Below are 27,721 nucleotides of genomic sequence, written 5' to 3' on the forward strand. Positions count from 1 at the left end.
TGGGGGGCAGGTGGAGGGGACGGCCCAGACGCACATCATCCACGGCCCCTCGGGACTGGAGGGACTCGTGAGCCGGAGCCCAGAAATCCGGGGGTGGACAAGACACCGCGTCCCCTCCAATTCCCGTAAGCACCCCTTAGCCCATCCTGCGCCCAGATACCTCAGCTAGCCCCTCTCCCCCACTCTTTGCACTCCAAACTAAGCCGGGACAGACCTCTGCCGCCGCCGCTCCCCGCGTGAGTCCTGCGCTCCCGGAGGTACAGAGGAGGGCTGGGGTCCCAGTGCGGGGTGGGGGCTGTGTGGAGTTTGAGGGCGCTCCTTCACGCGTGTCAGTGGGGGGAGCCCCTGGAGCGGAGAAATGAGTCCTCCTTCTTTCTGCTACCCCGGGAACCTCGTGCCCGGGTAGCCCTCTGTCCCCTACTCGGGCAAAGCGAAGGAATCTGTGCCCCCCCTTGCTCCCCGCCACCCACGAGCCCCCCTGGGCTCCCCGAGCTGCGCACCCCCCCCGCCCCGCATTGGAGCGAAGCACCCGCCAGCTGGGGGTGTGCCAGAGTGCCTGCTTTCCAGCCACCTCTAAAAATATCTCTCCCCCCACTCCACTGGCAGCTGCCACCTCCCTGTCCACTGAGGATCCCCTTCCAGCTTGTCCACCCAGGCAGGGTGAGCCCAGAGGAGGCTCCTGGTCTCAGCTTCTGCACCGACACCGGGGCTACAGGTCATCACGCCAGCTAGTCAGAACAGTAAGCTCACAGTTCAAGGGGGTCTCCGGGGCGATAGGGGACGCTCTCTGGCTGCCGCTGTCCCAAGAGCCACCAGGGACTCCTAAGTTCTAATCCTGAACCTGACGCTGTGCGACCTCCAGGATGTTAGCTTGACCTCTCTGGGCCTCGGGTTTTTTCCTATTTGCTGCTGGTGGTAGCGAGAAGGAAGAGACCATGGTGACGTTGGGAATACTGCCTGGGAAAGGGAGAAAACCTCAGCTTAGTTGTGACATCCAATTCCTAGTGATTGATACCAGAAGGTTCGGTCTTGGGCAGGGGGCTTGTCACTATGATATCTCCAGGGTCCTCCCTCCCCACCCCCATCTCTCTTCGGCACGTTTCCTGGGGGAAACTGTCCCGAAAGCCTGTCCTGTGAGCTCCACCCATTCATTAAGAGGGGACTTTCAAACTTAGGGCCCATGCCAAAGAGGGGCCTGTTTCCCTGCCCCATCTGCCACCCCATTCCCACAAATGTCATCTATAAGCATTTGTGGTAAAAGGCAGGAGGGAGCAAGGAGGAATCCGGTGATCTGATACGGAATCGGGTAGGCAGGCGCCGCTTTTCGAGGGGACTAGAATATGGACCCCCTGCCACCCTTAACGAAACCCCCTCTCTCCTCTCTCTGCTCTAGCCATCTGGAGAAGCTCAGAGACCCCGTCTCCCTTTTCTCTGAGGGACTCTTTTTGGTGACCACAAAAGAATTTGGTCACTTAGGACAAAGCCGCCAGAGGTGAGTACGCTTTTTGAACGTCATGAGAATGAGATCCCAGGAGGGCCTGGGACCCTCTGCTTGCTGTGGGGGTAAGGGCGGGGGGTGGCTGCCTGGCCCTGCTCAGCTTCTGGGGGAAGAAACCCAGGATGCCTGGCTTTCTGCTCTGGGGACGAAAAGAAATGAAGGCAGTTCACCAAAGAGTAAATATTCAACTCATTTTCCCTGAATAGATGAAAAACATGTAACTGTATCGTTTGCTCTGATGCATAAGTTTTGTATACAACTGAAAATCGGTAGAATATTCTACCAAATTTTTTTTTTTTGAAGAAAGTGAAACAAGGGGCAACCGACACAAGGAGACCCTTTTCTATGGGATGAAAGTCGCTCTCTGCTTGAGCAGCCCGTGTTCTCTTTGTATCTTTGTATTTCCCGCTCACTTGTCTCCCCGTGCCCGGCGCGGCATGTGTCTGTGTCTGACCCTGCTTGTTTCTACCACGGGAGGGGTATCCCTTGACCTTTCTCCTCCAATGAACTAGGCCTGGGGACAGACACAGGATATCAGGCAGGCTTCTGGAAGGTTGGAACTCCCTCCAGATAGGGCCTGGGGACAGCCCTCCCATCCTCCAAAACATGCCATTCCAACGTCCCCATGCCTCCCTCCCCTTCCCCCCCCATCTTCTTGATCCCTCCCCCCCAACCGCCTCCCTTTTTTGCCCCCTGCCCCATTCGGCTTCGGCTGCCTTTCCCAATTCCTAGATTAAAAGTTCTTAAGGGAAAGGCTGAGACCCACATCCATCCCTGTCAAAAGGGCTCAGTGCACCTACGGTTCGGGAGTGGGGGGGGGGGTGGGATTGGGGTGGCTCGAGGTGACACGGCCTGTCCCTCTGACCTGTGTCCTGTTGCTGGGATGTCCCAGTCTCTGTCTTGGGGGCAAGAGGTTCTCCCTGATGTTCTGGGATGATCTGGGGTGAGTGTCACCTTGACAAAGTCAGGGGTTTCCAGTGTCATCTGCTGTCACCACCAGAGGGCAGCAACCAGCCAGACACTTGTTCCTTTGCGCGGCTAGTCGTGGGTTCTCAATATTTTTCCAGATCCGGCCCAGCTTCTTCTAGTCGCTCATTCAACCCCAGGGGCAGAGCGGAGGGATGGGGCATGGGGAGGCAGTGGGAGTTGTAGGTGACATCCTCTGTAGCCGAGTTGGTGAAACCCCCACAAAGCTAAACCCTGTCCCCAGAGCCACACAGCAAAGCCCCGCAGAAATTCCAAACTGACTCCTGGCCGATTGCCAAGCTCTGAAAGCACCAGGGAGGCCAGTCTCTGATCACCTGTGATGCCCAGGGGTCCTGTTGCCCCCACACCCGGCCACCTGTGGTACAATGAGCCTGGTCACCTGCCCCTCCCCCTTTAAGGGCAGAGAGCACGCAAGGCTGTGGCCAGCAGTTCGTGAACCAGGTTCCCCATGGAAACAGCACAGCCTGGGGCACGTTCGCCTCAGACGCCAAGTTCTGGTTTCGCGGTCTGTCTTTGCCACTTACAGGGAGTGACCTTTAAGTCGGTTCACCTCTCTCTGGGTCTCCGATAATGTCACCTTTAACCTCTCGAATGTTGCCGGGGCGGGGTGGGGGGGGGTTGTGAAGACGATGCCTCGCAAGGGCTTGGCCGCCTGGGAGAACTGTGTCTATTTGAGGGGTTTTTACGGAGCCCCTGGGGGTGGTTCATCCTCAGCAGAGGAGACGGAAGCAGGCCGGCATTCGTGGTGGAAACAAAGCTAGCTGCGGGCACCCTCCAACAGACCTTGTGTGGTTGTCAGGAGCTCTGGACGACGGCTGGAGGCCCCACAGAGTCCCTGCAGGCGGTGCCCAGGGTGATGTACCAACGATGAGTGGGTGTTTTCCAGTTGCTGGCCTCCGATGCCTGTCTAGGGTAAGTGGGTCCCTCTGGGGATTTCTCAGGATGAGGCCTCAGCCCCCTTCCCCTGCTGCGGTGGAAGGAGCCCTATCCAGCCCCTTTTTGGCCTATCCTCGTCTCTCCTGGGCCTCCACTAATCCCTGGAAATTTCCATCCCAGGTGTGGGGGCCTGAGGCTTTATTTACATGTTCAACTCCAGGGATCCTGGGCCCCTGAGACTCCCAGATGGATGTCAGTGAGACCAGAGGGTGACCCTAGGGACGAGTTCAAAGGGACAGTTCTATTAGGGAGGCAGAGAGCTAGGTTCACATCCCAGCTCCGAAACTGAGAGCTTGGACTTCTGTTCCACAAGGCGGGCCGGGCCAGAAGCATCACAGGAATATCAGAGAGCGAGTTAGGAAGAAACCAGAAGGAAGAGTGGGCCCGTCTGGACTAACTGGGGTGGGAGGCCAGGCGGGAGAAAGGCAGCGTGGCGGATATTCTGAAGCTGCACGCGATTTGCTCTCTGCCACCCGGTCATGTACCGCGGCGGGCCGGCAAGGTGGCAGGGACAGGCCTCTGAGGGCTTCTGCAGTCTCCATCTGCTTGCCTTTCTTTGTGCCTCACACATGCCCTGTTGTCCCCTATCCTCTCCCATGTCCTCTGGAGGTGGGGGACGCTGGCCCGAGGCCCCCCACTTCCCGGAGCCCCCATCCCCACTCTGTCTCTCTGTCCGGTCCGCCTCTAGGCTCCCCTGGCACGACCTCCCCCTAGCCTTCTCCTTCCCTGCCAGGCGCCCGCCCGCCCCCTTCCCCCTCCCCTCTGCCTTTTCAGCCACGCTGCTCTCTTTCCTCTCCCTCACCTGTCTCCCAGGTATGTCGCAGCCTGGCTCGGGAAGCTCCTACCTCCCCAGGCCCCACTGCTTCTCTTGGTGCCCACTTCCTTCGGACTCTGGCAGAAACCCCACCCGCTGATGTGTTCCTCCCAGGGAATTGGCAAGTGATTAGTGACGATGAGCTGTCAGCACAGGGCCCTAGAAACTCCCTGGAGAAGCAGTGTCCCATCCTTGGACCCCCGCTAGCCACAGCGCCCAGAGAGCCGTCCTGGGTCACCTCGCCGGCCTGGTTATTCCAAGAGCTAAACTCCAGTTCTCTGGCAGCCCTTGGCTCCTATCGAGGCTCAAGGACCTGGCATTCGCAATCCACATGCCTTGGATGATACCAACAGCGTTCCCTGGCGCCACACTCCTTATTGTCCACAGTCCCATCGAGGGGGCACGGCCCAAAAAGGGAAGGAGGAGGCTGCTTCAGTGGGATGAGTGCCCAGCCTCCCTTGCTTGTGTTTGTCAGGGAAGAAGGGTGCGGAGAGGACTCCACACCAACAACCGGGGTCCCTGGGAGCCTCCAGAACGGCCTCGTCCAGAAACCTCCCCAAAGGAGTGACCCGTTGGAAGCTGCTCTTCCCCTCTTTTAAGCTGACCCCGTTAAGTCTCAGTGGCCCCAGATGAGAGTAGCAGAGACAGGTGCCAAGGACGCCCTCCTGGGGTCCGGAGGAGGATGGTCTTCTGAGGCCAGACGCCCCGCACAGTTCGCAGAGAGGTGCCGACGGGGTGGGCAGGGAAGGCTGGGGAGAGGGCGGCGGCGTTGGGGACTCCGCCCAGCTTAACCAGCCTTGGGTCCTCCTCAGGTCTTGGATGTGCCAGCGCCTCTGGCCGTGGCCCGCTAACCAGCCTCTCCCCGGCCGGCTCGCGCCGCGCCCCCTCTCGCTTGCTCCCTCCTCCTCCTCCTCCTGCTCCTCTCCCCCCTGCTCCCAGGACGGCGGGATGGCGGCGCAGGGCGCGCCGCGCTTCCTCCTGACCTTCGACTTCGACGAGACGATCGTGGACGAAAACAGCGACGACTCGATCGTGCGCGCCGCGCCGGGCCAGCGGCTGCCCGAGAGCCTGCGGGCCACCTACCGCGAGGGCTTCTACAACGAGTACATGCAGCGCGTCTTCCAGTACCTGGGCGAGCAGGGCGTGCGGCCGCGGGACCTGCGCGCCATCTACGAGGCCCTGCCCCTGTCGCCCGGCATGAGCGACCTGCTGCAGTTTGTGGCCAAGCAGGGCTCCTGCTTCGAGGTCATTCTCATCTCGGATGCCAACACCTTCGGCGTGGAGAGCGCGCTGCGCGCCGCCGGCCACCACGGCCTGTTCCGCCGCATCCTCAGCAACCCGTCGGGGCCCGACGCGCGGGGGCTGCTGGCGCTGCGGCCCTTCCACACGCACAGCTGCGCGCGCTGCCCCGCCAACATGTGCAAGCACAAGGTGCTCAGCGACTACCTGCGCGAGCGGGCCCACGACGGCGTGCACTTCGAGCGCCTCTTCTACGTGGGCGACGGCGCCAACGACTTCTGCCCCATGGGGCTGCTGGCGGGCGGCGACGTGGCCTTCCCGCGCCGCGGCTACCCCATGCACCGCCTGATCCAAGAGGCGCAGAAGGCCGAGCCCAGCGCCTTCCGCGCCGGCGTGGTGCCCTGGGAGACGGCCACCGACGTGCGCCTCCACCTCCAACAGGTGCTGAAGACGTGCTGAGGACCGCGGCCTGCAGGGGGCGCCCGGGCGGAGAAGGGGGCGGGGTGGGGGCGGGGAGATCGGGAAGTACAAAACCTAGTTTGCCTACTCCCTTTTCCCTTTCGCTTTGGTATGTCCCTCCGGGAGTTTCGGGAACTCCGGGCTCGTCCACCTGGGGGCTGGGGGAGAGAGTTCGGAGCCGTCCCTATCTATGCAGTTAACCCGGCTCGGCCGCCCCCGCCCCGACCCAGTTCCAGTTCCACTGCAATGTTAAATTCTGGAGTCTGGCCCCCACCGGGGTGGTGCGCATGCCTGGAAGGCAGCAGTGTTTTCCAAAAAGACCTCGCCCTCCGAACGGAGAGGCAGGGGTTCCCTGGCGGGGTGGGGGAAAGGAACATCTCCCACAGCTTTCACTGCTGCCTTGGGCCGCGAAACCTTCCCTCTCCCCCAGTCTTCTGTCAAGGGGACCCCGGTCCCGAAATCCTCCCGGCCGCGCCGCAGTCCCGGCGGGGAGAGAGGAAGCCCTCTGCCGAGGGCCTCAGGCCTAGATCTCGCTTCACCTATTGCGTCCCCACACTACACCCTTTTTCGTTTTTGCCCCCCTTCCCGCGCCCGCCCTGCCAGCCTCCCCAAAGGGGGAAGAAAAAAAAAAAAAAAAAAAGCCAGAGGGAACAGTCGCCTCCTGGTGGTGGAACGAGGTAGCGCACCGTCCGGCTCGGGTCCTTCCAGCCAGGGACCTCGCCGCGCGCGACGGTGTCTCCTCCTCTCACCCCAGCCTCGTCTATGCAGCAAAAGACCAGGGACTTTACCAAAGTCGCCCCGCGGGCTGAGCCCTCTGCGCCCCCCTCCTCCCGTATGGAACAGAAAGCCATGATGTTTTCAAGCAGAGCCAGCGAAAGCCAAGCCCTTCCTCCCTCTTTGGTGTTCTACCGCTATAAAGGAGGTGACGGGCAAAGAGCTGACTGAGGTCTCTCGCGCCGGTGTCCGGAGGGTGAGGGTGAGGCGACCCCTGCTCCCAGAGAGCCCCACGTCAGCGGGGGAATTGGTCCCCACCCTGGGAAGAGCGCCCGGCTCGGGCAGCCCAACCCGAACAGTAACACATCGAGCAACGGTCCAAAAAAGGAGATTCAGTCAATGCAGAGGGGACACCAGGGGGCTGGCGTAGGGGCCACCTCACGAGGACGGAAGAGACGGGGACAGACTGCTGCCAGCGGCAGCAGGGGGGGGGGGCTCAATAATGAGCAGGAGCATTTAACTCCCTCCTCTCTGGCCCGCCAGCCCTGCGGGGCAATCACCAGGAGGTCATCAGAGTTTTATTCAAAGTTGGCACTCAATGCTGCATGGAGGGGTGGGTCTTCTGTGGACAAGATCACCAAAGTCCTTGGCTTCCGGTTCTTTCCTGTCTGCGGCAGGCCTTCGGATACATCCCTTCTCTCCCCAGGACCCCTTCCCACCACCGAAAGGAGGGGGAAGGGGCGGGCACAGCTCACAGGTGGGCAGGCCGGGTCCCGCCTTGACTCTGGAGCTGACTTTGCACTGGAGCTCAAGAGGCTCGCAGCGCAGTGCTCCGGGCAGGAGCTCAGAAAGCCCCAGAGTGTCAGCAGCTGGGCTCCACGTAGTTCCCTGGGAAGAATCCAGTCCCCTCCGAGCTGACGCCCTCACACCAGCCATCGGAGTAGCGGCGTGTGATGCAGATGACGGTGCCCTTAGAGAAGGAGAGTTCGTTGTCCTTCTGGCGGGTGTATGGGTACAGCGTCACCACTGCAGGGCGGGAGGAGAGGGTGCCGTGAGACGCGCCTCTTGCCTTACCGTGGGGGGTGCAGGGGCCCCTGGACGGGATTCCAGGCAACGTCTAGGGGAGGCGGCTGCAGGGAGTGGGATGGGGGGCGGAGTGTCTTCTCCAAAACTCTTGGGACCCCTCCCCAGCCCGATTAATATTCAGTGCCGGGCCAGCTGCCTGTCTGTCCAGCTTGGTTCACCACTCCTGGGTGAACGTTCGGTCAGCTCATCAGCAAATAGGGTCTGTGTGTGTGTGTGTGTGTGTGTGTGTGTGTGTGTAGCAGGCTCACACCCTTGAAGATTCTAGAGTATTAGGGGTGGGGGGATCCCCAGTCCCGGGAGTCAGGTACCTTTCTCCAGGTATGCAGCAGGGACCCAGCTAGGCTCCTCTGGCCCGAAGCCTGGTGGGGGCAGATGTGGCAATCCCAGCTCATGGACGTCCAGGGGTGGAGGAGGGGGCAGGTCCAGGGGCAGCTCTGGTGCTGGGAGGGGAAAGCAGAGAGCCTGCAAATATGCACCGGGAACCCCCTCCACTGGCCCCAGAAAACTTCACTGTTGGCAAGCAAGGCTCCAGGATCTACCCATTTGAGGTCATCTTTCTCCAGCCTTCCACCACCACGGTCCCCCCGCCGGGTCTCTAGAATGCAGTAGGCGCTCAGCAAACACAAAAATACTGAGCAGAGTGCGGCCGTCAGGCTCTGCCACTGAGCTGGGTGACCCTGGGGCAAGCGACTTAACTTAACCTGTCAGCCCCGACTGCATCTGCTAAGTCAGAGTGTGAACACCCTCGTAGGGCTGTTAAGGTCAAGCGAGAAAATGGAGGGGAAGCTTGAACATAGAGCCCGGTAGAAAGCAGGCGCTGAGTTGAGGCGAGCCAATTCCATGCAGGGGGATAGGGGTGGGGTGGGGTGGGGTGTTAGGAGGTGAGAAGAGGACCCCCCCCCGCCCCGCCCCCGACAGTGGAGCCAGGAGAGGGCGGGGCTCCTTACCCAGCAGGGGCAGGGACACTTCCTCCAGCGGAGGGGGCGGCAGGAAGACTTCGGTGGTGGCCGGTGGAGGAGGTGGAGCCACGGGGTTCGGGAGAGGTGGGGGTGGGGGTGCTGCCTGCCCCTTGGTCGCGGACACCCCACCCACACCTTCGGCGCTGCTGAAGTCCAGAGAAAGCGGAGCTCGGCTAGGTTGGGGGACACCTCCCCTAACAGCATCCCCCAGCTGGCCCCGCCCCTCCAGTCGTTAGCCCCGGGGCCTGTGATGAGAGTCCTCTGGACCCTAGTAGTCCCCCTGACAACCGGTAGGGGGCCCCCTCAACCCCCTCACTTGGACTTGTGGGGCTCACCCTGCAGAGGCCAGGGAAGAGGCAGACGAGGCGGTGGAGAGCTTGCCGTCGGGCACCACCGGGAGCTGCACCGGCTCCGGGATCCGCGGTGGCCTCCTGGCGGCGGAGGGGAGGGGTGCCGTCAGGGGAGCCAGGAAGGCTTCCGGGGCGAGCGGGGGTCGGGTGCGGGGAGGAGGAGGGGGCAGCTGGCGGAGGAGGAAGTTTGAGGATGGCGAGGCCTCACCCCAGGGTGGCGGAGGCGGGCGTCGCAGGCGCCTTGATGCTCTTTCGAGAGAGGGTCCCCGTCCGCGACAGCTGCGTGCTCAGATCCTGCGGGGGAGGGGGGGGGGAAGCAGGGGACAGGGCTGACGTCTATGGGAACCCCTCCCCAGTACCCTCCCTGGTCCCAGAAAGGAAATGAGGGAGAGGCACCGAGAACTGGGAGGGAGAGCGCCTTCACAGCAAGTTCCCACTTCCACTTCCCAGCCCCCTCTCCCACCCCCCCCACCCCCGCCCCCCACGCCCCGCTCGCTGTTGCCTGGGCCCCAGGCCTCTAGTCCGGGCCGCAGGCCCGACGGAAGCCTGAGCAGACGCGGTCTGACGGCCACTTCCTCCAACCAGCTTAGCATCCGCACCTCGCACCTCGCTCCCCAAAGCATCTCCGTGGCCAGCTTGGTGGTCTCTAATTCTGATAGATCCTAACCCGGCAGGCGCGCGCGGGGCTCAGGAGGTGGGGTGGGGTGGGGGCGGAGGGGACCATCACACTTAGCAATATCCCACCCGTCATTTGGATGGGCCTGCAGAGCTGGCTTTGGGCGGCTCAGGACAGAGAGGGGCAGGGCGTTTAAAGTGCACACAGGCCAAGGGCGAGCCCACACGTTACTGGTGGGGTGTCGCCAAGTCCGCGGACCTGGGGAACGCTGCCCTCTGCTGTACTCCGAGAGGCACGAGACAAAAAGGACCCGAGCTGAGGCGCAAAGGAAGAATCGAAGCTGGACAATGAGGAGAACTCACTGGTGGGGAGGCCTGGTGGCTGGAGGAGGGAGTGCCGTCTCCCCTTTTGGGGGAGACGGGCCGTTAAGGGTGTTAAGAGGTCCTTTAGATCCAGGGGAGCCTTAAGCTAGCCTGGCATGTTGACGAAATGGACCGTGTGTGTTCTCCCCCCTCTCAGGAGATGAGCCGAGCAGAAAATGTCAGTGGCCGGGCTCCCCTGGCTTCACAGGTCCCCTCTGAGTGGCCGCATGCATCCCCGCCCCTTCCCACCCCCACGGCAGCCCCCTGGGTGAGTGCTCGGCGGTGACCTCAAACCTCCAGACAGAGGAAGTTGCTGTTCTCTGTGTGTGGCTGGGGAACGATTCTCATGCACGCCCCTGACATCCTCCCTTCCCCTCTTCCCCTTCACACCCACCCAGCCCCCACGGAAGGGGGTTGCTCAGACCCCACCCTCAGCAGACCATCTGGGGACAGGGTTAAAAGCCGGCCATGGAGGGAGGGGCCGGGAAGGAGCGGGGGGAGCTCGGAGAGTAGGGGTCCAGCTAAGGTGATGGCTTCAGAGAGTGAGGGGAAAAAAGGGCTGCGGGTTGGGACAAGAACATGGTCGTGGAAGAGAACTGGGGGCCCGGGGAGAAGGGAGACACGGAACAGGAGAGGGTGGGTTGTGGGGAAGAGGAGGGGCCCTCCCTCTACCTTGATCCCATGGCCAATGTCATCCAGGCAGCCAAAGTTGAGAGGTCTCCGGTAGTAGGGCGTGAGGGGAGGGAGGCTGTCGGGGGCGATGACTTTCTGGCCAGGGGGCAGCCGCTGGACAGTGGCTAACGTGCCGATCTCCCTTCGGGCCACCTTCTCCATATGCATACTCACCATCTGCCACGACAGGGGTTGAGGTGACAGAGGGGGGAGGTGGCCTCCGCCCCAGTGCCCTTCCTCTTAAGGGAGGAGGAGGATAGAGACTTGGGGTGGGGGTGGGGACCACGCGAGGCCGAGAGATCCAGAGAAAGAGTACATTTTCTCCCCCCAGGCCACGTGGCATTTGGGAAAAGGGTTGCCAGGGGAGGAAGGAGCCACTTTGGAGAGACTTCCTGCTGGAAGAGCATGAGGGTTATTATTAGCTAGAGCAGGATCCAGGGGAAAAGAGAAAACCCGGCATCCCTGCAGATGCTGGGAAGAGACCGGGGCCCCGGGTTGGCTCGGTAGCCGAGGTGGACGGTGTGGACCATGTGGAGGGGGCGGAGAATCGAGGCTGTATCAGCTGACTCTCTTGGGGGGACGGATAAGTGAATTCGCTTCCTCTTGGAATGTTCTGTGGGGCAACTCACAGCATCGAGAGGGTGGGAACTCCGGTCCGCGAGGGTGGGCGGGGGGGGGGGGGGGAGGAAAAGACACACCCCGCCGTGAACACGTGGGTGATGGGCCAGCCAGGATCTGAGCGTGTTGTTGATGGGGCAGTTCCTCCGCCAGGGATCCAGGAAGGAAGGAGGAGGGTGAGTGTGCTAGATGGGCGGGGGGGGGGGGGCCACTGTCTCGTGGTGGCATTGTCTTCAGGGCCGAAGACGGCCTTGCCCAGCAAACACTTCGGGTCTAGGACAACTTAGCCCGTTACCACCCCGGGGTTGAGACGCAAACAAGGCCCCTCTTCCTCTTTCTTGTCCTGTACGGCCAACCGGGGTCGGTCAGGCCTGCTGCCTACGGCGCCGGCGAGAGTTCAGAGCAGGAAAAAGCTGTGCCTTCAAGGAGTCCCTAGTCTGGGAGGGCAGCAAGGCCCAGCACGGAGACATAACCAGAGAGGAGGAGGCTCAAAATGCTTGGGAAGCGCCAGGCTTCTGTGGTGGAGGAAGGCATTTGGAGGAAGGCGAGAAAGAGCATTTGCCGGAGGGGGCGCTGAAGAATGGGGGGCCGGTGCAAGAGGCCCTCCCACACGCCCCTTACCTGGCCCAGCGTGTTCACACGGGCTTCGACCTGCCGCAGGGAGGCCGCCTGTAGGTCCAGCATCCGTAGAGTGTGTCCGGCCAGGTTGCCTACTTGATAGGCCACACTGGCCAGAGCCTGGGTGGTGAAGGCCATGGTCTCCTCCAGCGCCCTCCGCTTGTCTGTGGCCTGAAACGCACACGGCCCTGGTCTGAAGCCAGCCCAAGGATTCTGCTGGATCTTTGGCTGGGCGGGTAGGGTGGGAGAGGGTGGAGGGAATGGGGGGGCTGAACTTTCTTTCTTTTTGAAAGAGAGAGAGAGAGACAGAATGTGAGAGACGGGGAGGGGCAGAGAGAGAGGGAGACACAGAACCCGAAGCGGGCTCCAGGCTCCGAGCTGTCAGCCCAGAGCCCGACGCGGGGCTCGAACCCACAAACCGTAGGATCATGACCTGAGCCGAAGTGGGAAGCTTAACCGGCTGAGCCACCCGGGTGCCCCAATCCCAGCCCTTCTAACCAGAAGGTCTGGAAATGCGGTCAATGAGTCTGTGCCTTTAAAAGCTCCCCAGGTGACTCTCGGGTTTCTTGTTTTTCTCCAGTCCACGGGGTGGTGTTTGGGAGCCAATGACCTAGTCCATTTTATAGACAAGGAAACTGAGGCCCAGAGGCGAGTGACTTCATTCATTCATTCCCTCAGCGTATTGGGAACAATACACTGATAATCCGGTAAATCCAGACTTCCAACCATGGCCTATATAGGGCCCCACAGGGTGGGCTCTGCTTTTCTGTCCCCCCTCATCCCTTGCCACCCCCTCTCACGCACCCCCCCCTCCATGCACATTGGCCATTAGGTTCCTGTTCCTGATCAAGCTAAGATTGTTTCTACCTCAGGGCCTTTGCACTTACCGTACTTGTTGCCAGGACCCTTATTGTTAAGTCTCAGCTCCTTAGAGACATATTTTGTTACCACCTTAAGATTCTCCTAGCCTATTTCTGTATTGGCTCTCTTCCGTGTTTCCCCTGTAGCCTTGTCCTCATAGCACCCAGCACTGTCAGAAATGATTGATCTATTTACTTTATTACCTAGCTCCCCCTCCCATCCGCCCTCCCGTATACTAACACGTAAGCACGGTGAAGGCAGAGAGCCTGTCTGTTTTATTCCGTACCCTGCCCCGGAACAGTGCCCAACACACAGACGAGATTTAATAAATACGCGTTTGTGAGTTAAGTCATGAATTGACTGTGACCCCAAACACTTTCTGGGCATCTCCTTAGTGCATGGCAGGCGCTGTGCCAGGTGCTGGCCGGAGTCACACTGCCAGTCAGCCGTGGAACGGTGGGCAGGGAATGGCCGAAGACAGAAGAGGGTTTTGCTTGTTTGTTTGTTTTGTCTTGCTTGTTTGGTTTTGTTTTCAGTGCCCCGTCAGACCACGGGCGCTGGAGCAAAACTTCTCTGTTATTTGGTTCCCCACGCAGCTTCCTCATCTCAGGTCAGATCATGACACTGCTGTGATTTAGCCTGTCCCCCTCTCTAGGGGGTAGGGGTGAGTCCAGGGCAAGTCTGGGCCAGGCCCGAGCACTGACGGACAAGGCTGCACCATGCTGCCCCCTTGCTAAAGGCCCTTGCGTGCTCCTCAGGGCCCGTCGGCGGAGAGAAGGCGTAGAACCCATTAGAGCAGGACGCCTCCAGGGTGGCCTGAGCCAGGCTGGAGTCAAAGGGCAGGCCCAGATCCTTGTGGGCGGCCCTTCCCTGCCTTTCTGTTCCAGCAGCTACTCATTTGCCCGGAGTTTACACCTCATCAGCGTATGTCACCAAGAGCCTTGAAAAGGCGAAGAAATCAACCTGAAATCAACCTGGGGTGTTTAAACCAGAACGGATAGCAGGTCTAGTTTCTAGTTCAAGACCTTTCTTTAACAGGTGAGGACACAAAGGCCCAGAATGGGGCAATGACGACTCCTCCTTGGTCCCCACCCAGATTCCTCCCCCCAGGTCCCCTGCTAGGACCGATGTGTGGAACGGTTAGCCCAGATAGCACAGTGCCTGCTTGGGCCCAGCTCTGGGAGGCTGGGGCCTGGATACCTGCTGACCCCTGGTTTGGGCTTGGCCCACAGTCGGGCCTGGAGGTACGAGGGTGTGAGATCCCCCTTCATGGCCCGCTGCTCATTCATGATGCAAATTACCTTGTCTGTAAACTCAGTGGACTCTGACCGAGAACTCTGCAGTTGACCCCAGCCTGCCCTCCCCCATTCCCCACGGGTTTCCTGACACCTGGTTGGGGCCTTGGGGCTGAGGGAGGGGGCGGTGGGGAGGCCCGAGGGCATGGGAACCAGGCCTGGTTTAAGAGCAGTTCTGAGGGGCGCCTGGGTGGCTCAGTCGGTTGAGCGTCGACTTCAGCTCAGGTCACGATCTCACGGTCCGTGAGTTCGAGCCCCGCATCAGGCTCTGGGCTGATGGCTCAGAGCCTGGAGCCTGCTTCCGATTCTGTGTCTCCCTCTCTCTCTGCCCCTCTCCCGTTCATGCTCTGTCTCTCTCTGTCTCAAAAATAAATAAATGTTGAAAAAAATTAAAAAAAAAAAAAAGAGCAGCTCTGAGAAGTTGCCCAAGCCCCTCATAGGCATTTGCTCCCCAGACCGAGATGCTCAAAGAGGCCAGGTAAGGTAACCGAGGTCCATTAGTTAGTGTTCTGCGTGAAGGAAGCAGGGGTCCGGGGACTCTGACCTGGGTCAGGGCTCTCGATGCCCTCGGTATTTTTACAAGGGCCGCTTCACCTCGCTCGAATTGACTTTCATTATCTGCCTGTGCCTTTCATCGTTCCGATGAATGATGATGATGGCGGTGGTGATGACAGCAATGGTAATCATTTCCATTTATCCCCCCCCCCCCCGTCCCCACTAAGGGCCAGGTGCCGGGCTACCTGCTTTGACCATGATCACAACTGAACCCGTGTGACCTTCCCGAAGAAAGGTGTGAGAATCAGAGGGTATCTTGCCACGGGTCCTGCCGCTGGTAGGCGGTGGAGTTAGAAACCAGACTCAGGTCGGGGCGTCTGGGTGGCTCAGGCGGTTAAGCGCCCAACTTCAGCTCAGGGCATGATCTCGTGGTTGGTGAGTTCGAGCCCCACGTCGGGCTCTGTGCTGACGGCTCAGAACCTGGTGCCTGCTTCAGAGTCTGTGTCTCCCTCGCTCTCTGCCCCTCCCCCCACTCATGCTCTGTGTCTCTGTCTCTCAAAAATGAATAAACACTAAAAAAAAAAAAAAAAAAAGAAAAGAAAAAAAATCGGACTCAGGTCTCGGTGACCCCTAAATCCCCTGTGCGCATGGTGAATAGAAGCGAGAACCCATCTGAAAGGGCCTGGGGGTGCACAGAGGCTACTGAAGGAACGGACAGAACTTCTTCTGCCCTCATCCAGAAGAGAATGCCCTCCAGCACCACGAGAACCAGGCTGCCTTCCGAGCTACACGGTCCGTGTCCTCCACAAACGGGTCACTCAACATCTCCGCAAACCGATTATTTCTCAGGGCCGCCCATTCACCTAGAGGTTTGGGGATGGGCTCTGGAGTCAGAGTTCTGGGTTCGCATCCGGATTCGGCCACCGGCTTGGAGACCTCGGGAAAGCGAGCTCGGCTTTCTGAGGCTCAGCCTCCTGGCTGTAAAGTGACAGCCCCTCTCCCCTCTCAGGACGGGGGAGGGGGGGGTGAGGACCCACAGAGGCCATGCGGGCCACATGCCTGCGCAAAGGAAGGGTGCAGAGCGCTTTAACTGCTATTATCATCGACCCTCTTTAATCTGCCATTTTCCCATAAGCACTTGCTACTTTCATTATTATTATTATTTTTTTTTCCAACACTTCGACCGCGCCGGGAGGTCCCCGGGCCTTCCAGTGCGAATGAGCTGGCTTTGCCTCATAGGGCATGTCAGGGAAGGCGAAAGGGGGAAAGGAGAGAGCCCGGTTTCAGAAGTCGGGAGGCCGAGGCCGAGCTCTGTCACATCCAAGCTGGGTGACCCTGGACAAATCACCTTGCCTCCCTGAGCTGCTGGCTCTTCACCTACGAAAGAGGAATAACGCTACTTGTCTCATAAGGCGCTTACGAGCATTAATGAAAACACAGAGGTGCTCAGTCATTGCTAAGTTTCCCTCGCCCTTCTTCCCTCAATCCACGAATCTACGTTGAGGGTCTCGGAACAACTATACAATGTAGGGAACTGTTCTAAAACGCCACGATGGTCGTCTTTGGCCGGGAGACGGCTCCCAGCCATCACGTTGTCCTTCCCCTGCCTCTGCGTCAGACCCCGTCTCTTTAACCCAGCCTGGCCTTGGAGGTCTGTCTCCTCTCACTCAGATATCAGGGAGAGGCTTCTCTCCCCGGTCTCTCTCAAGTTCACTGTTTGGAGAGTTCTGAGGTCTCACCTGGAGACAGCCTGCGAACGGAAGGACGATGACAGCATTTGCATGTGGACGAGGCTTTGGGCCTGTGGGTGCGAGCGGGACCCAGGAAGGAGACGAGTGGCCTGTCCCGGGGCGTCTCTGAGGCGCCCGGAGAGAGGAGGGACCTGGGGGGGGGCGGTGGGCGCAGGCTGGGTAGCACAGCACCAGAGCTGAAGTTTCGGGGGTCTGGAAAGAAGCCGGGGCCTGGGGTGGAGTATTTCCCAGCCGGGCCCCAGGACGCGCCAGCACCTGTCAGAATGGCTCCCGTGGTCCTGCCTTGGAGGTGGGCTCCGGGCCCCTCGGGCCTGTGCCCCGTCTGCCTACCTGCACGTAGTTGTCCACGCAGTAATCGGCGACACGCAGCAGGGCGCTGTGGTTGCCCCGCAGGGCCTCCCGGCCCGTGGGGATCTCAAGTTCCTGCAGTTGCTGTAGCTCGGCCATGGCCCCCCAGCCTCTGGCTGGCTCCCCTGGGAGCCGGCCGGTTTTGCGCCTCACCCTGTCCTTGATTGGTCGCTCTCCCTTCCCCCCCCCCCCCCACCGCTTTTGGTTTCCTCTGCGTGAGAGACCCAAACCTGCTTGCAAAGGGCAGGCGGGCTCATTCCGGGACAAGAGGAAGTGAGTCCCTGTTCCCTGGGCCTGAGACTCTCTGCCCCCTGCCCAGAGGAAGGGGGAAGCCAGGGGCCCCTCTGGGAGCCCAGCCCCCCAATCCCTCCCAGCAGAGGAAGCCAAGGTCGGGGCGCTGTGATTGCTCCCTGGGCCTGGAGAGGAAACCGCTAGGCGGGTGGGGGGTGGGGGTGGGGTGGGAGACGGAGGAGGAAGGGGGCTGGCCTGCTCTGGGGGGATTGGGGAGTGGAGGTGGATTTTCCACTCATGGAAGGGGGAGGAAAGGGCAGAGGGTGGGGGTTTCCTTGGGAAGCTCAGGGATGAGTCACCAAGGGCCTGGGGAGTGGAGGGTGGTGAGGCTATGGAGACCAGTCGTGCTGGGGGCCGTAGGGTGTTGAGCAACAGTGGAACACAGCCAGCACGAGAGGAGTCGGCTCAGACACCGGGAAGACACAGCCAGAGGCCCCCTGAGAAGCGTTCCCAAGCCTCTGAAGGCTTATGTGTGAGGGAGACCTGGGGCCCATGCCCTGTGCCTGATGGAGGTAAGACGAGATGACGCGGGAGGGACTCCGATTAGACAACAGGAAGGAGTTGGCTTTGAGAAGCACCAGGTGTAAGGTCCAGATTAGCCGGTGGATTTCAGGAAGCATCGGCGGACAGAGCAGCGAGCTGGTCTCAAGAGGTGCGTGCTTTCCATCCTGCGTGAACAGGGCGGTTGGACTGGAGGCCTGCAGGGCCCTGGCCTGCCCTTAAATTCTTAGCGCTCGCAGCTGGGGGTGGGGCTCGGCGTCTGGAGCCGGGGTGGGGGGAGTCAGGGTGGACCCCAGCCTCCTCCCAGCCCCTTCCAGCGCCCCTTGTGTCAACCCAGAGGGAGGAGAAGAAGAGGATCCCTTACTGGCCATATTGGTGTCTCCGGCATCTGCTTCTCGACAGGGTCCCTTTGTCGTGGGACAGGTGTCGGCCTGAGCCGGAGCTCAGGACCTACGAAACAGCATAGCCCTTAGGGGGTTCTGGAAGGAGGCCGAGAGAAATATCAGGATGTGGGCCCCGTGCTCAGCGATTGGAGAGGGAGACCCGCACTCAGGGCTCAGAGGGACACGTGAAGGCCAAGAAGCACGGACCCGGGCGTTAGAGGTGGCCGTGGCCCCAAGTGCTGGCAGGCACAGCCTCCTAAGTGAGGAGTCTGTTGTTTTCAGTAAGCAAAGGAAGGACTGGACGAGCTGGGAGGAAATTGTGAGGTGTCATCGCAGGGCTCCAGGGGGAGACACCACCGTTTCTTGGGTGAGGGACGTTAGGAGCTGGTCTAGGACTTGCTTCACCGAGAGGAAAAAGCTCAGAGGAGGCTCAGAGGGAGGGGAGGGGAGGGCTTGGGAGAGAAGGCACGGGGAGGGGAGTGTGTCGGGCCGGAGGGTGAGGACTGGTTGTAAGCCAGGAGGGTCACTAAGGGAGCAGGGCGGGTGCACGGGGCAGGGTATCCGCTCCAGGGGCAGTGAGGGCTTGGAGGCTCAGGCCAGTGGATGGGCTTAGAACCCTGAGCCCCTGATCAGCTTAGGCATCAGAGGTTTTGGCTTCCAGACCATCTGCTTTATCTGAAGACTTCCAGCCGATAAGCGGGGGAAGCTCAAACACCGTCTTGTCTGAGTCGGGGACTTGAAGTGCACATTCTTTCCCGGCAGGTGAGAGGGGCTGAGGTTGCGCTGGGCTGGGCTTTAGTCTTAGAATTATTCAGGTGAGGCACCTAGCAGGCCTTCCCGATGACCCTGTCGTGATGGTGCTGATTGCAGCAACTCTCGTCATCATAATAAATGCGTTTATGATTCATTATGCGCCAGCCAGAGCGTTAAAAATATTTGAGATGCGTTTATTTTCCTAGGACTCGCAAAAATCATACAAGGAGGGGGGGTACCATCATTATACCCATTTTGCAGATGGGGAGGGAGTCTAGGGTGTGAATACGCAGGGCCTGAGGTGAGGGGCAGGGCAGGGCAGGGAAGAGGGCTCACGGGGACTGCGATCCCAGCTGCGCGATCCTTTCCGGGACCCAGGTGTCCCGGGGGGCAGGATGGCCCAGGAGCTCAGCGAGAAGGACCTGTTGAAGATGAACGTTGAACAGCTCAAGAAGGAAGTGAAGAACACAAGAGTTCCGGTAAGCCTCGTCTTCCCTCCCCTGCCCCTCTTCTCTTCTCCACCACAGCCCGGTCCTTTCGGAGCCGGGACCCCAGGAAGAAGGGACAGACGGTGGGGTGGATGGTGCAGGAGAGATAGCACGCAGAGGGAGGCTGGGGGTCAGCCCCATGGAGGTGGCCAGGAGCGAGGCCCGCGGCCTGGCGGGCCTCCCCAGCTCCGGCCAGCGCCCCTCGGAGGCAAGAACTCACCCCCCCAGCCCCTGCCTGTCCCTTTGGTCTTTTCCCTCTGCAGCCTCTGTCCCCACCCTGCCCAGGACCTGTTTTCTTGGACCGAGCGAATCACGGATCCGGACAGACAAACAAGGGCTCTAGGGCCACACTTTTGTTTCCTCACAGATTTCCAAGACGGGAAAGGAAATCAAGGATTTTGTGGAGGCTGAAGCAGGAAATGACCCCCTTCTCAAAGGCGTCCCCGAGGACAAGAATCCCTTCAAGGAGAAAGGCGGTTGTGTGATAAGCTGACGGCCCTGGGGCCCCCTTGCCCTGAACGTCCGTCCCTCCTCAGCCCCACTCTCCACCAGGACGCGAGTGTCCCCGGACGCCCAGGGAGCCAGGCAGTTTTCACCGTCTCTGGGCCACAGCATGAGTAAAGACACCTGGCCGTGCACTTGGGGGTCCGTTCCCCGACCCCTTCGACGCTCCCCTCCTCCACCTGCTGGGTCACTGCTGGTCCCGCCTGGAGACCCTCTGAGGAGAGCCTCCTTGGCTCAGCAGCTGGCACCTTGTGCGGTGGGGGTCTGAAGAGCGTGCGACACCCTGAGACCCGAGACGGGAATCCTTAGAGACATCTGGGCCACCACAGGGCCGTCCTGTCTCCCCCCCCCCCCCCCACTGTCTTCCGCAAACCGGCATTCCTATTCAGAGTAGTTTGGGTTCAGGGCCGGAGTGATGGGTGGGAGGGGGGGGGGGTCCTTCTTCTCCGTCGTGTGTCCGATCCCTTGGTCCTCCCCCTAGTCACTTTAGATCGCCCCAGAGGGGCCTGAGGACAAAAAGAGCTTGGCAACTCATGATGTCATGATTTCTTTCATATTCCTTTTTTTTATGTTTATTTATTTATTTATTTTGGAGAGAGAGAGAGAACAAGCAAGGGAGGGGCAGAGAGACAGAGACAGAGACCCAGAAGCCTGAAGCAGGCTCCAGGCCCCGAGCTGTCAGCCCAGAGCCCGATGCGGGGCTCGAACTCACGAACCTGTGAGATCACGGCCCGGAGCGCAAAGTCGAACACTTAACCGACTGAGCCACCCAGGCGCCCCTGTAGTTGAGATTCTTGAGTGTCTCTTCCGTGCTGGGCACGAGGGGGGAAGAATGACGACGCTCACGTGGCTCCTGTTTTCACGGAGTTTAGCGGAGAAGGTGTGCAATTAGGCGCAACTGAGCGGGAGGGGACGTCAAGGGCGGTGTAGGGAGGAGCACAGCGCAGACACTCAGGCCTGTGGGCAAGGTCAGCGTGAGCTGTGGCGGGCCGGTGGGCAGCGGGGCGGAACTGGGCAGACAGAGGCCCAAGAGGGAGAAGGGGGTCAAGCCTTCAAGAACCTTCTGCGCGCGCAGCCAAGAACTTTGTTCTTCACTCTCATTGCAGCAGAAGGCCTACGAAGGCATTAAGCAGCCAAGGGACAGGAACTGCCTCGCAGAAGGGAGGCTGGACCCCACGAAGGAGGATGCTGATTCCTGGGCCTTGTTAGCAGGGAGATTACGGTCTTAGGGAGCCACAGGCGGACTCACGTGATACAGGGCGCTCAGTGCAACGTGTGGGGGCAGCGGGGGGGATGGATGAGGGGACCCAGAGGAGGACAGCCTAATCTAGCTGAATGAGTGAGTTGCATCCTGGGAGGGAAAACAGGGAAAGGCCTCTAGAAGGAGGTGATAGCCTCATGATGTCATGGTTTATTTCATATTCTTTTTTTTTTTTATGTCTATTTATTTATTTTGGAGAGAGAGAACAAGCAAGGGAGGGGCAGAGAGAGAGAGAGACAGAGACAGAGACAGAGACATAGAATCCGAAGCAGGGTCCAGGGGGGAACAAGAGAGGGGCCTAGAGCTTTGGAGTTCACGGCTAGAGATGTGGGCTTGGAGGTGAGCAGAGGGGTCTCGGTGTAACCCACCAAGCTGCCGGGAGCGGGTTGGCGGGTGTTTGCAGTTAGAAGAAAACGTGTTTGGCAAGATTGAAGGCGGGAAAGCACGGAGACAGAGAGACAATGAAGGAGATGATCACTGGACCCGGGGCGTTGGCCGTCGTAGGTCTAGAGCGGGGAGATGGGGGTGAGGAGTTCTTTGGGTAAAATAAGGTTTTCAGGTCCTGACACCTCGCTGAGTGGTGGCCGAGGGAGAGGGAGCTGTCGAGGAGGACGAGTTCCTGGCTTGGGAGATGACCAGACATGACCGAACGGTCACCCACGGGAAAACAAACCCAACGTAACACAGTGATCCCGCTGGGGCTGCCCGCTCTCTTAGCACCCAGGGCCTGCTGGTGAGGTCATGGCCGCTGGTCAGAATCCAGGACCTCCTGGGAAGGGTCCACTGCTTTCCCCAGGCCATCCTGAAAATTCCCTCCCGACCCCACCTCGCCATTCTGTGATTCAGCCTCGAATTAATTCAGCCACTCGCAACGTACCCGGCCTGGGAGAAGGAAAAGAGGGACGAGAAAGGGCAAAGACGTAAATACGAGAATTCTTGTTTTTTTTTAATTTTTTAAAAATGTTTACTTGTTTTGAGAGGGAGAGAGAAAGCTCGAGCACGAGGGGGGGGGGAGGGGCCGGGGAGGGGGGTGGGTAGAGAATCCCAAACAGACTCTGCACCATCAGCGCGGAGCCCGATGTGGGGCCTGAACCCACGCACCTTGAACCCAACCAACCGTGAGAGCACGACTTGAGCCGAAACAAGAGTCAGACGCTTAACCGGCTGAGCCACCCAGGAGCCCCAAGAACTCTTCTTTTTTTAAGGCGGGGGGGGAGGATGAACACTCCAGAAGGTTCTAGCGGTAGGAAAGGAAAAGCAGGTGGGGGCTACGGCGATAGGGCCACAGGCCCCGTGGCTGTGGCTTCCTTCTTCCACCCGCCCGGTCCTTGCTCTGCTACCTCCAGGCGGAATCTCACTGATTGGAGCCTTCGGTCGCGGGGTGACTCTAACCGTTATTCCTGGGGCGTTTGAACCCTGGACAGGGCTCTGCACAAAGCAGCAGCTTCTTCTGCGCACCTGCTCTCAGGGCACACTGCCCAGGTGCCCCGGGTGTGCTCTTGGCTCCTCTCACACCCGTCCCGTCCACCCCGAGGTGTGGGAGCGACCAGAAGATCCCTAAGCCATCCGCTCCGAGCCCCCCTTCCGTCTGTTTTCCGGATGCCAGGAGGGGCCTCAAAGGGCCGAGGAGTTATCAGCATCAAAGGAATTATTAGTTGGTGCCCTGGTGGCCGCATTCCTTCCCCGCATGCCCAAACCTTCACGAGGTCAGCGATGAGCATGATGATGAGCTGGGGGGGGGTGCCTGGGCGTCATCTAAGCCCCCCCGTCCCCGCCTCAGTCCCGTAGATCCGGGGGTTTCACACCCATGAGAGAAAACCCCCGTGCGTCGTGACTGGTTCACTTCAGAGCGCAAGCAGCCGTCTTGTGACGACACCTCGTCTTTGCCAAGTGTCTCCCAGCTGGCACCAAGCCCGGGCTTCGCCGGACGCCTCCTTCGCTTTATAAAGCCGGCAGGGTCCAGAGGACGGACAGACGGACACACGGTGAGATCAGCAAATCCTGAGAGCATTCGCCCCTTGCCTGAGATTTACAGGACACTTGCACAGATGGTACAGAAGGTTCCCGTGTCCCCCTCCCCCAGCTTCGCCTGATGTTAGCATCTTCCAGAGCCACGGCACGTGCAACACAGCCTCTATTCCTGCCTCTCTGGCTGCTTTGTTTCATGAGCCCCCGTCGGCCCAGGGGTCCCCCCGTCTGTGGGGTTACAAAGAGCCTCTTCTGCAGGGGCGGCCTTCTGGTAAATCTACTCATGCCACTTGAACTCAGCCTAAGTGGACCAACCACACGGCCCTCCCCAGATACCGTTGTCTTCAGTCCCTCCATTGGGCTCTAAGACCTTGATCATCGGACCAGAACCTTGATTGCTCCCCAGGAATCAGAGAGGAAGGAGTTTCCTTTCCCTGATGATTTTTGGGCCACTCTGAGAAGGGCGGTTCCCAGAGAAAGGGGAACCACGGGAATCCAGGTACGCAGACCTGCTCAGGACCTGAACTGGGGGATCGGAGTAAGAACGGAGAGGAGGTGATGAATTGGAATGATACTCGGGAGGTACCGTTTTCAGGGCTTGGAGGTCGCTCGACTCCCAGCAGGACGGCAAGGTAACTTTCACGGATGACCTCCAGTTTCTTTCTGGGATGACTGAGCGAGCGAATGGTGGTGTCACCAGTGGGAACGCCCTTCTCACCAAATGATTCTAGGTGATTCCCCTCGGCTTCTCCTCCCTCCCCTCGTACCCTGTTGAGAACCACTGGGAGGTGGCGGCTGATTCTATGGAAAGAGGAGGTGAGTCCGTGCGGGATGGCTGCGTGGGGCAGGATGGGAAGAGGCCAACGATGGAGCTTGGAGAACATCAGCGACTCAGGAGGAGGAAGGGCCATGAAAAGGACCAAGGTGCGAGGAGGCCAAGCACAGAGCGGGCCACTGAAGTTCTGATGACCCTGAGCAGTAAAATGACACCAAGTCAGGAAAAGGGAGGCAGAGAGGGACTCGGACTCCTGATTTCCTGGCCAACGAATGTCAAGCTGAAGAATTCTTAAATTCTCTGTCTTCTTCCTTCCATAGTCCACGTTCACCAGAGACTCCCAGGGTGGGATCCCCAGGCCTTAGAAGGAGGGGGGGTGGGGGGTGAGGAGCAGAGTTTAACATAGGGTTCAAAATAGCACCCTCACCGTCCTCCTCCCTGTCCTCCTCCTCCTCCACCATCTCTGAGGTTAGAAGCTGGGGGAGGGGAGGCGACTCTGAAGTCGTTTCTCAACATCCCCTGGGCCCCTCTGGCTTTCCTATTCCCTGGTTGGATTTCACTGACCTTTGTGTCCACATTTACTCCCCGGCCTGTTCCTTTTCATGTCACACTCTCGTCCTCAGTGTCTCCGCTCAGCTTTCAAGCACCCTGAGGGCAGAAGTCAAGTCTTTGCCTTTTGTATTCCCGGCACCCTGAACATCGTAGGCACACAACAATGGGTGTTAAATGACCGCGTGTGTCCCGGCATTTATACACTTTCTAGGGGCCAGGCATTGTGAGAAGTGTTGGGGACACATCATGCCACATGCAAACCAGTAGCCAAAGACGGTAATAAACCGATCGCCCTGGGAATCTAGCACAAGGGGGAGGCCAGGCTAGGCACAGGCCTGGCTTCCCTGGTGGCCCTGGTCTCTGCCCGCTCCTGGTCCCTCTGGTCAAGGACAACATACTACAGTCACTACCTTCTGAAAAACGCTGCCTCTGGGGGCCCTTCATGGGAATAAAATCCTTGCAAAGGGCTCCTCAGACTGTCGGAGGAGAGAGAGGCTCCGAGAAGGAAATGGGGAGAGGCTCTCAGAAAATCTGGAAGGACAGAGGGGGCTGGGGCGGGGTTGGGGAGCTAGTGTTTTACTAAGCGTAGGTTAAGAGCCATTAGTGAGTTGTGAAATCAACTTGGCAGGTGGAGACCCACTTTTAGAAACCTTCCCACACCTCCAGGTGACAAAGACCTTCGAACGCGCCCGGGAGACTACCACGCGTGAGAAGCTCAGAATTTCTCAAGCCTGTTCCGTGGATGAACAGCTCAAATTGTTAGAAACTTCTTCCTCTTGTCCCTCTAACTTCCACCCACACGTTCTCGTTCTCCGCCTCTATTGCTACCCTCCAAGTTTTGTTTTCCTCCCCATATAAGCCTGTGTTCTTTGCTCAAGGATCTGAGCTTCCGGAATCCTCACTATTCTGATAGTCTTTCTAGCAGTTACTATTATAGAGCCTGTCTTGGCTCAGAAGCAGAGGAAAGGGCTTTTGCTTACTATTTTACTAGTTCTTGCCACACTGCTATGCAAAAGGCACCGTTGTCCCTTTTCCTTTACCAGTGAGGCTCCGAATCTTTTTTCCCAGATAATTGACATGTAATCGACATCTATGATTGTATACGTTTAAGGTGTACAACATCATGATTTGTTATCATTATGGATTGTGAGATGGCTACCTCAGTAAGCTTCATTAACACATCCATCACCTCACAGAGTTACAACTTCAGAGGATTTGAAATGCTTACGCAAATGCACTCAGCCAATTAGTGGCAGGGGGAAATTCATCAATGTCTTCATGCAATGCCTAGAATTGAACCTGATCCTCTGAATGCCCTCGGGCTGGCTCAGTGGGGAGGATCGCTCTCGTGACTCCCCAAGCTCCCAGTCTGTGGACAGACTTTGGTATTTTTATTTTTAATTTTTTTTAACGTTTATTTATTATTGAGAGACAGAGAGACAGAGCATGAGCATGGGGTGGGGGGTGGGGGCAGAGAGAGGAGGAGACGGAATCGGAAGCAGGCTCCAGGCTCTGAGCTGTCAGCCGGCCCAGAGCCCGATGCGGGGCTTGAATCCACAAACCGAGAGATCATGACCCAAGCCGAAGTCCGACGCTTAACCGACTGAGCCACCCAGGCGCCCCTGTGGGCAAACTCTTGATCTCAGATTCCTCATCCGTGACCAGGGCAGAAACACGTCTCTAGATAAGTACTTTTTTGACCTTTTTTTTTTTTTTTTAAGTTTGTTTATTTAGTGCGTGTGAGAGTGAAAGTGAGCAGGGGAGGGGCAGAGAGAGAGGGAGAGAATCCCAAGCAGGTGCCATGCTGTGAGCCCAGATCCCCACGCGGGATTTGAGCTCACGAACCATGAACTCATAACCTGAGCCGAAATCAAGAGTCAGACACTAACCTACTGAGCCACCCAGGTACCCCCTTTTTTTTTTTTTTGACTTTTTAAATGTCAAAATACACATTCAGAATAATGAATAACTTATTGTGCATTTTAACAGATTTTTGTAGCGAACAGGCTGTGTAACCTCTGCCCAGGACAAGAAATAGAATAATACCAGTACCAGGGCACCTGGCTGACTCAGCTGGTAGAGCGTGTGACTCTTAATCTTGGGATCATAAGTTCAAGCCCCACACCGGGCATAGAGATTACTTAAAATAATAATAATAATAATAATAATAATAATAATAATAATACCAGTAGCCCCAGAAGACTGTTGCTGGCCCCTTTCCAATCATGGCCCTCTCTCTTCCCCAGGGGTATCCTCACTTACGGGGGAATTTTTGCTTTGCTTAATCGTTTTCCCATCTAAGTTTGCAACTCTAAACAATATATGGTAGTTATGTTTTACCTGTTTAGCACCTTTTTTTAATGGAGTCCTACATGACTTATTCTTTTAGATCGGCCTTCTTTCGCTCCATACTTTTTTTTTTTTTTAAAGACTCATCCATTTTGTTGCTGGATAATATTCCATTGTATGGCCTGTCAATTACTTACCCATTCTACTGCCGGACATTTGCGTTCTTTCCAATTTTTGGCTATCACGTTGCCCAAACGCTCTTATACACGTTTCCAAGTACACAAATGCGCCCATTTCGGTGGAGGTATGTCCAAGACTGAAATTGCTCGATCACAGGATATTGGAGTATCTTCAGTGTCAGTAGCTAATGCCAAGTTAGTTTCTACCGGTTTACATTTCTCTGAGGGTTCACATTCCCTATCCTTACTAATATTCAGCATTGTCATTCGGGTGAGTGCGTAATGGTATCTCGTGGAGCTTTTAATCTGCATTTTCCTGATGATTAACGATGCTTTGCAGCTTTTCATATATATATATATATATATATATATATTAGTATTTTGTTTTTTTTCATATATTTTTCATATATATTAGTGAAAATTTTTTTGGAAATTTTATATGAAAATTTTTTCATATATATTAGTGAAATTTTTTTTCATATATTTTTCATATATATATATATATATTAGTATTTTGTTACTTTTTTAAGATTTTATTTTTAAGTAATCTCTACACCCAACTTGAGGCTCCAGCTCACAACCCCAAGGTCAAGAGTTACATGCTTTACCTACTGAGCCAGCCAGGAGCCCCTATCACAGTTATTTTGGCTTTCCTTTTTTTTTTTTTTTAAGTTTTTATTTATTTTTGAAGGACAGGGAGAGAGAGACAGAGACACAGAGCATGAGCGGGGGAGGAGCAGAGAGAGAGACACAGAATCCGAAGCAGGCTCCAGGCTCTGAGCTGTCAGCACAGAGCCCGACGCGGGGCTCGAACCCACGAACCGCAAGACCACGATCTGAGCCGAAGGCGGACGCTTTACCGACTGAGCCACCCAGGTGCCCCTGGCTTTCCTTTTTTTGTGATGTGCCAGTTCAAGTATTTTGCTATTTTTCTATTAGGTTGTTTGTGTTTCTTCTTACCGATTTTTTTTTTAATTTTAATTTTATGTCCTTATTATGACAAGTTCTTTAAATAATTTAGATACAATTTCCTTGCCAGTTATGCATCACAAAGAGTCATACATGAGGGGGTCCTACAAGATCTTTTCTTATCCTGTGC

At 57.9% G+C, this 27,721-nt stretch overlaps 3 protein-coding genes across 14 annotated transcripts; 2 read left to right on the forward strand and 1 right to left on the reverse strand.

The window, feature by feature from the left end:
• The first annotated feature begins 23 nt into the window (after positions 1 to 23).
• PHOSPHO1 (phosphoethanolamine/phosphocholine phosphatase 1) lies at positions 24 to 6,867 on the forward strand. 10 transcript variants are annotated; one of them, XM_047081079.1, is made up of 6 exons: positions 29 to 125; positions 607 to 740; positions 1,394 to 1,492; positions 3,285 to 3,397; positions 4,235 to 4,356; positions 5,048 to 6,867. In XM_047081079.1, exons 4-6 carry the CDS (start codon positions 3,353 to 3,355, stop codon positions 5,931 to 5,933), a joined length of 1,053 nt encoding a protein of 350 aa, XP_046937035.1. In that variant the 5' UTR covers positions 29 to 125; positions 607 to 740; positions 1,394 to 1,492; positions 3,285 to 3,352; the 3' UTR covers positions 5,934 to 6,867. The 10 variants fall into 10 exon arrangements, with proteins under 10 accessions (XP_046937038.1, XP_046937035.1, XP_046937040.1 ...); XM_047081078.1 differs by having other exon boundaries at positions 33 to 257; XM_047081081.1 differs by having other exon boundaries at positions 33 to 236.
• ABI3 (ABI family member 3) lies at positions 6,497 to 16,777 on the reverse strand. Its single transcript, XM_047081076.1, has 8 exons — positions 16,661 to 16,777; positions 11,932 to 12,099; positions 10,693 to 10,869; positions 9,251 to 9,336; positions 9,028 to 9,123; positions 8,681 to 8,838; positions 8,042 to 8,173; positions 6,497 to 7,673 (listed from the first exon to the last, which is right to left on the reverse strand). Exons 1-8 carry the CDS (start codon positions 16,775 to 16,777, stop codon positions 7,510 to 7,512), a joined length of 1,098 nt encoding a protein of 365 aa, XP_046937032.1. The 3' UTR covers positions 6,497 to 7,509.
• Positions 16,776 to 20,132, forward strand: GNGT2 (G protein subunit gamma transducin 2). 3 transcript variants are annotated; one of them, XM_047081088.1, is made up of 4 exons: positions 16,776 to 16,951; positions 17,330 to 17,481; positions 18,985 to 19,085; positions 19,462 to 20,132. In XM_047081088.1, exons 1-4 carry the CDS (start codon positions 16,776 to 16,778, stop codon positions 19,585 to 19,587), a joined length of 555 nt encoding a protein of 184 aa, XP_046937044.1. In that variant the 3' UTR covers positions 19,588 to 20,132. The 3 variants fall into 3 exon arrangements, with proteins under 3 accessions (XP_046937044.1, XP_046937046.1, XP_046937045.1); XM_047081090.1 differs by lacking the exon at positions 16,776 to 16,951 and adding an exon at positions 16,963 to 17,066; XM_047081089.1 differs by lacking the exon at positions 16,776 to 16,951 and adding an exon at positions 18,515 to 18,615 and having other exon boundaries at positions 17,388 to 17,621.
• Positions 20,133 to 27,721: the final 7,589 nt, after the last annotated feature.

Source organism: Lynx rufus, unplaced genomic scaffold (genome assembly GCF_022079265.1).
Source record: "Lynx rufus isolate CCGP_SWC_20201006 ecotype Redwood Valley unplaced genomic scaffold, mLynRuf1.p SCAF_18, whole genome shotgun sequence".
Taxonomy (NCBI): domain Eukaryota; kingdom Metazoa; phylum Chordata; class Mammalia; order Carnivora; family Felidae; genus Lynx; species Lynx rufus.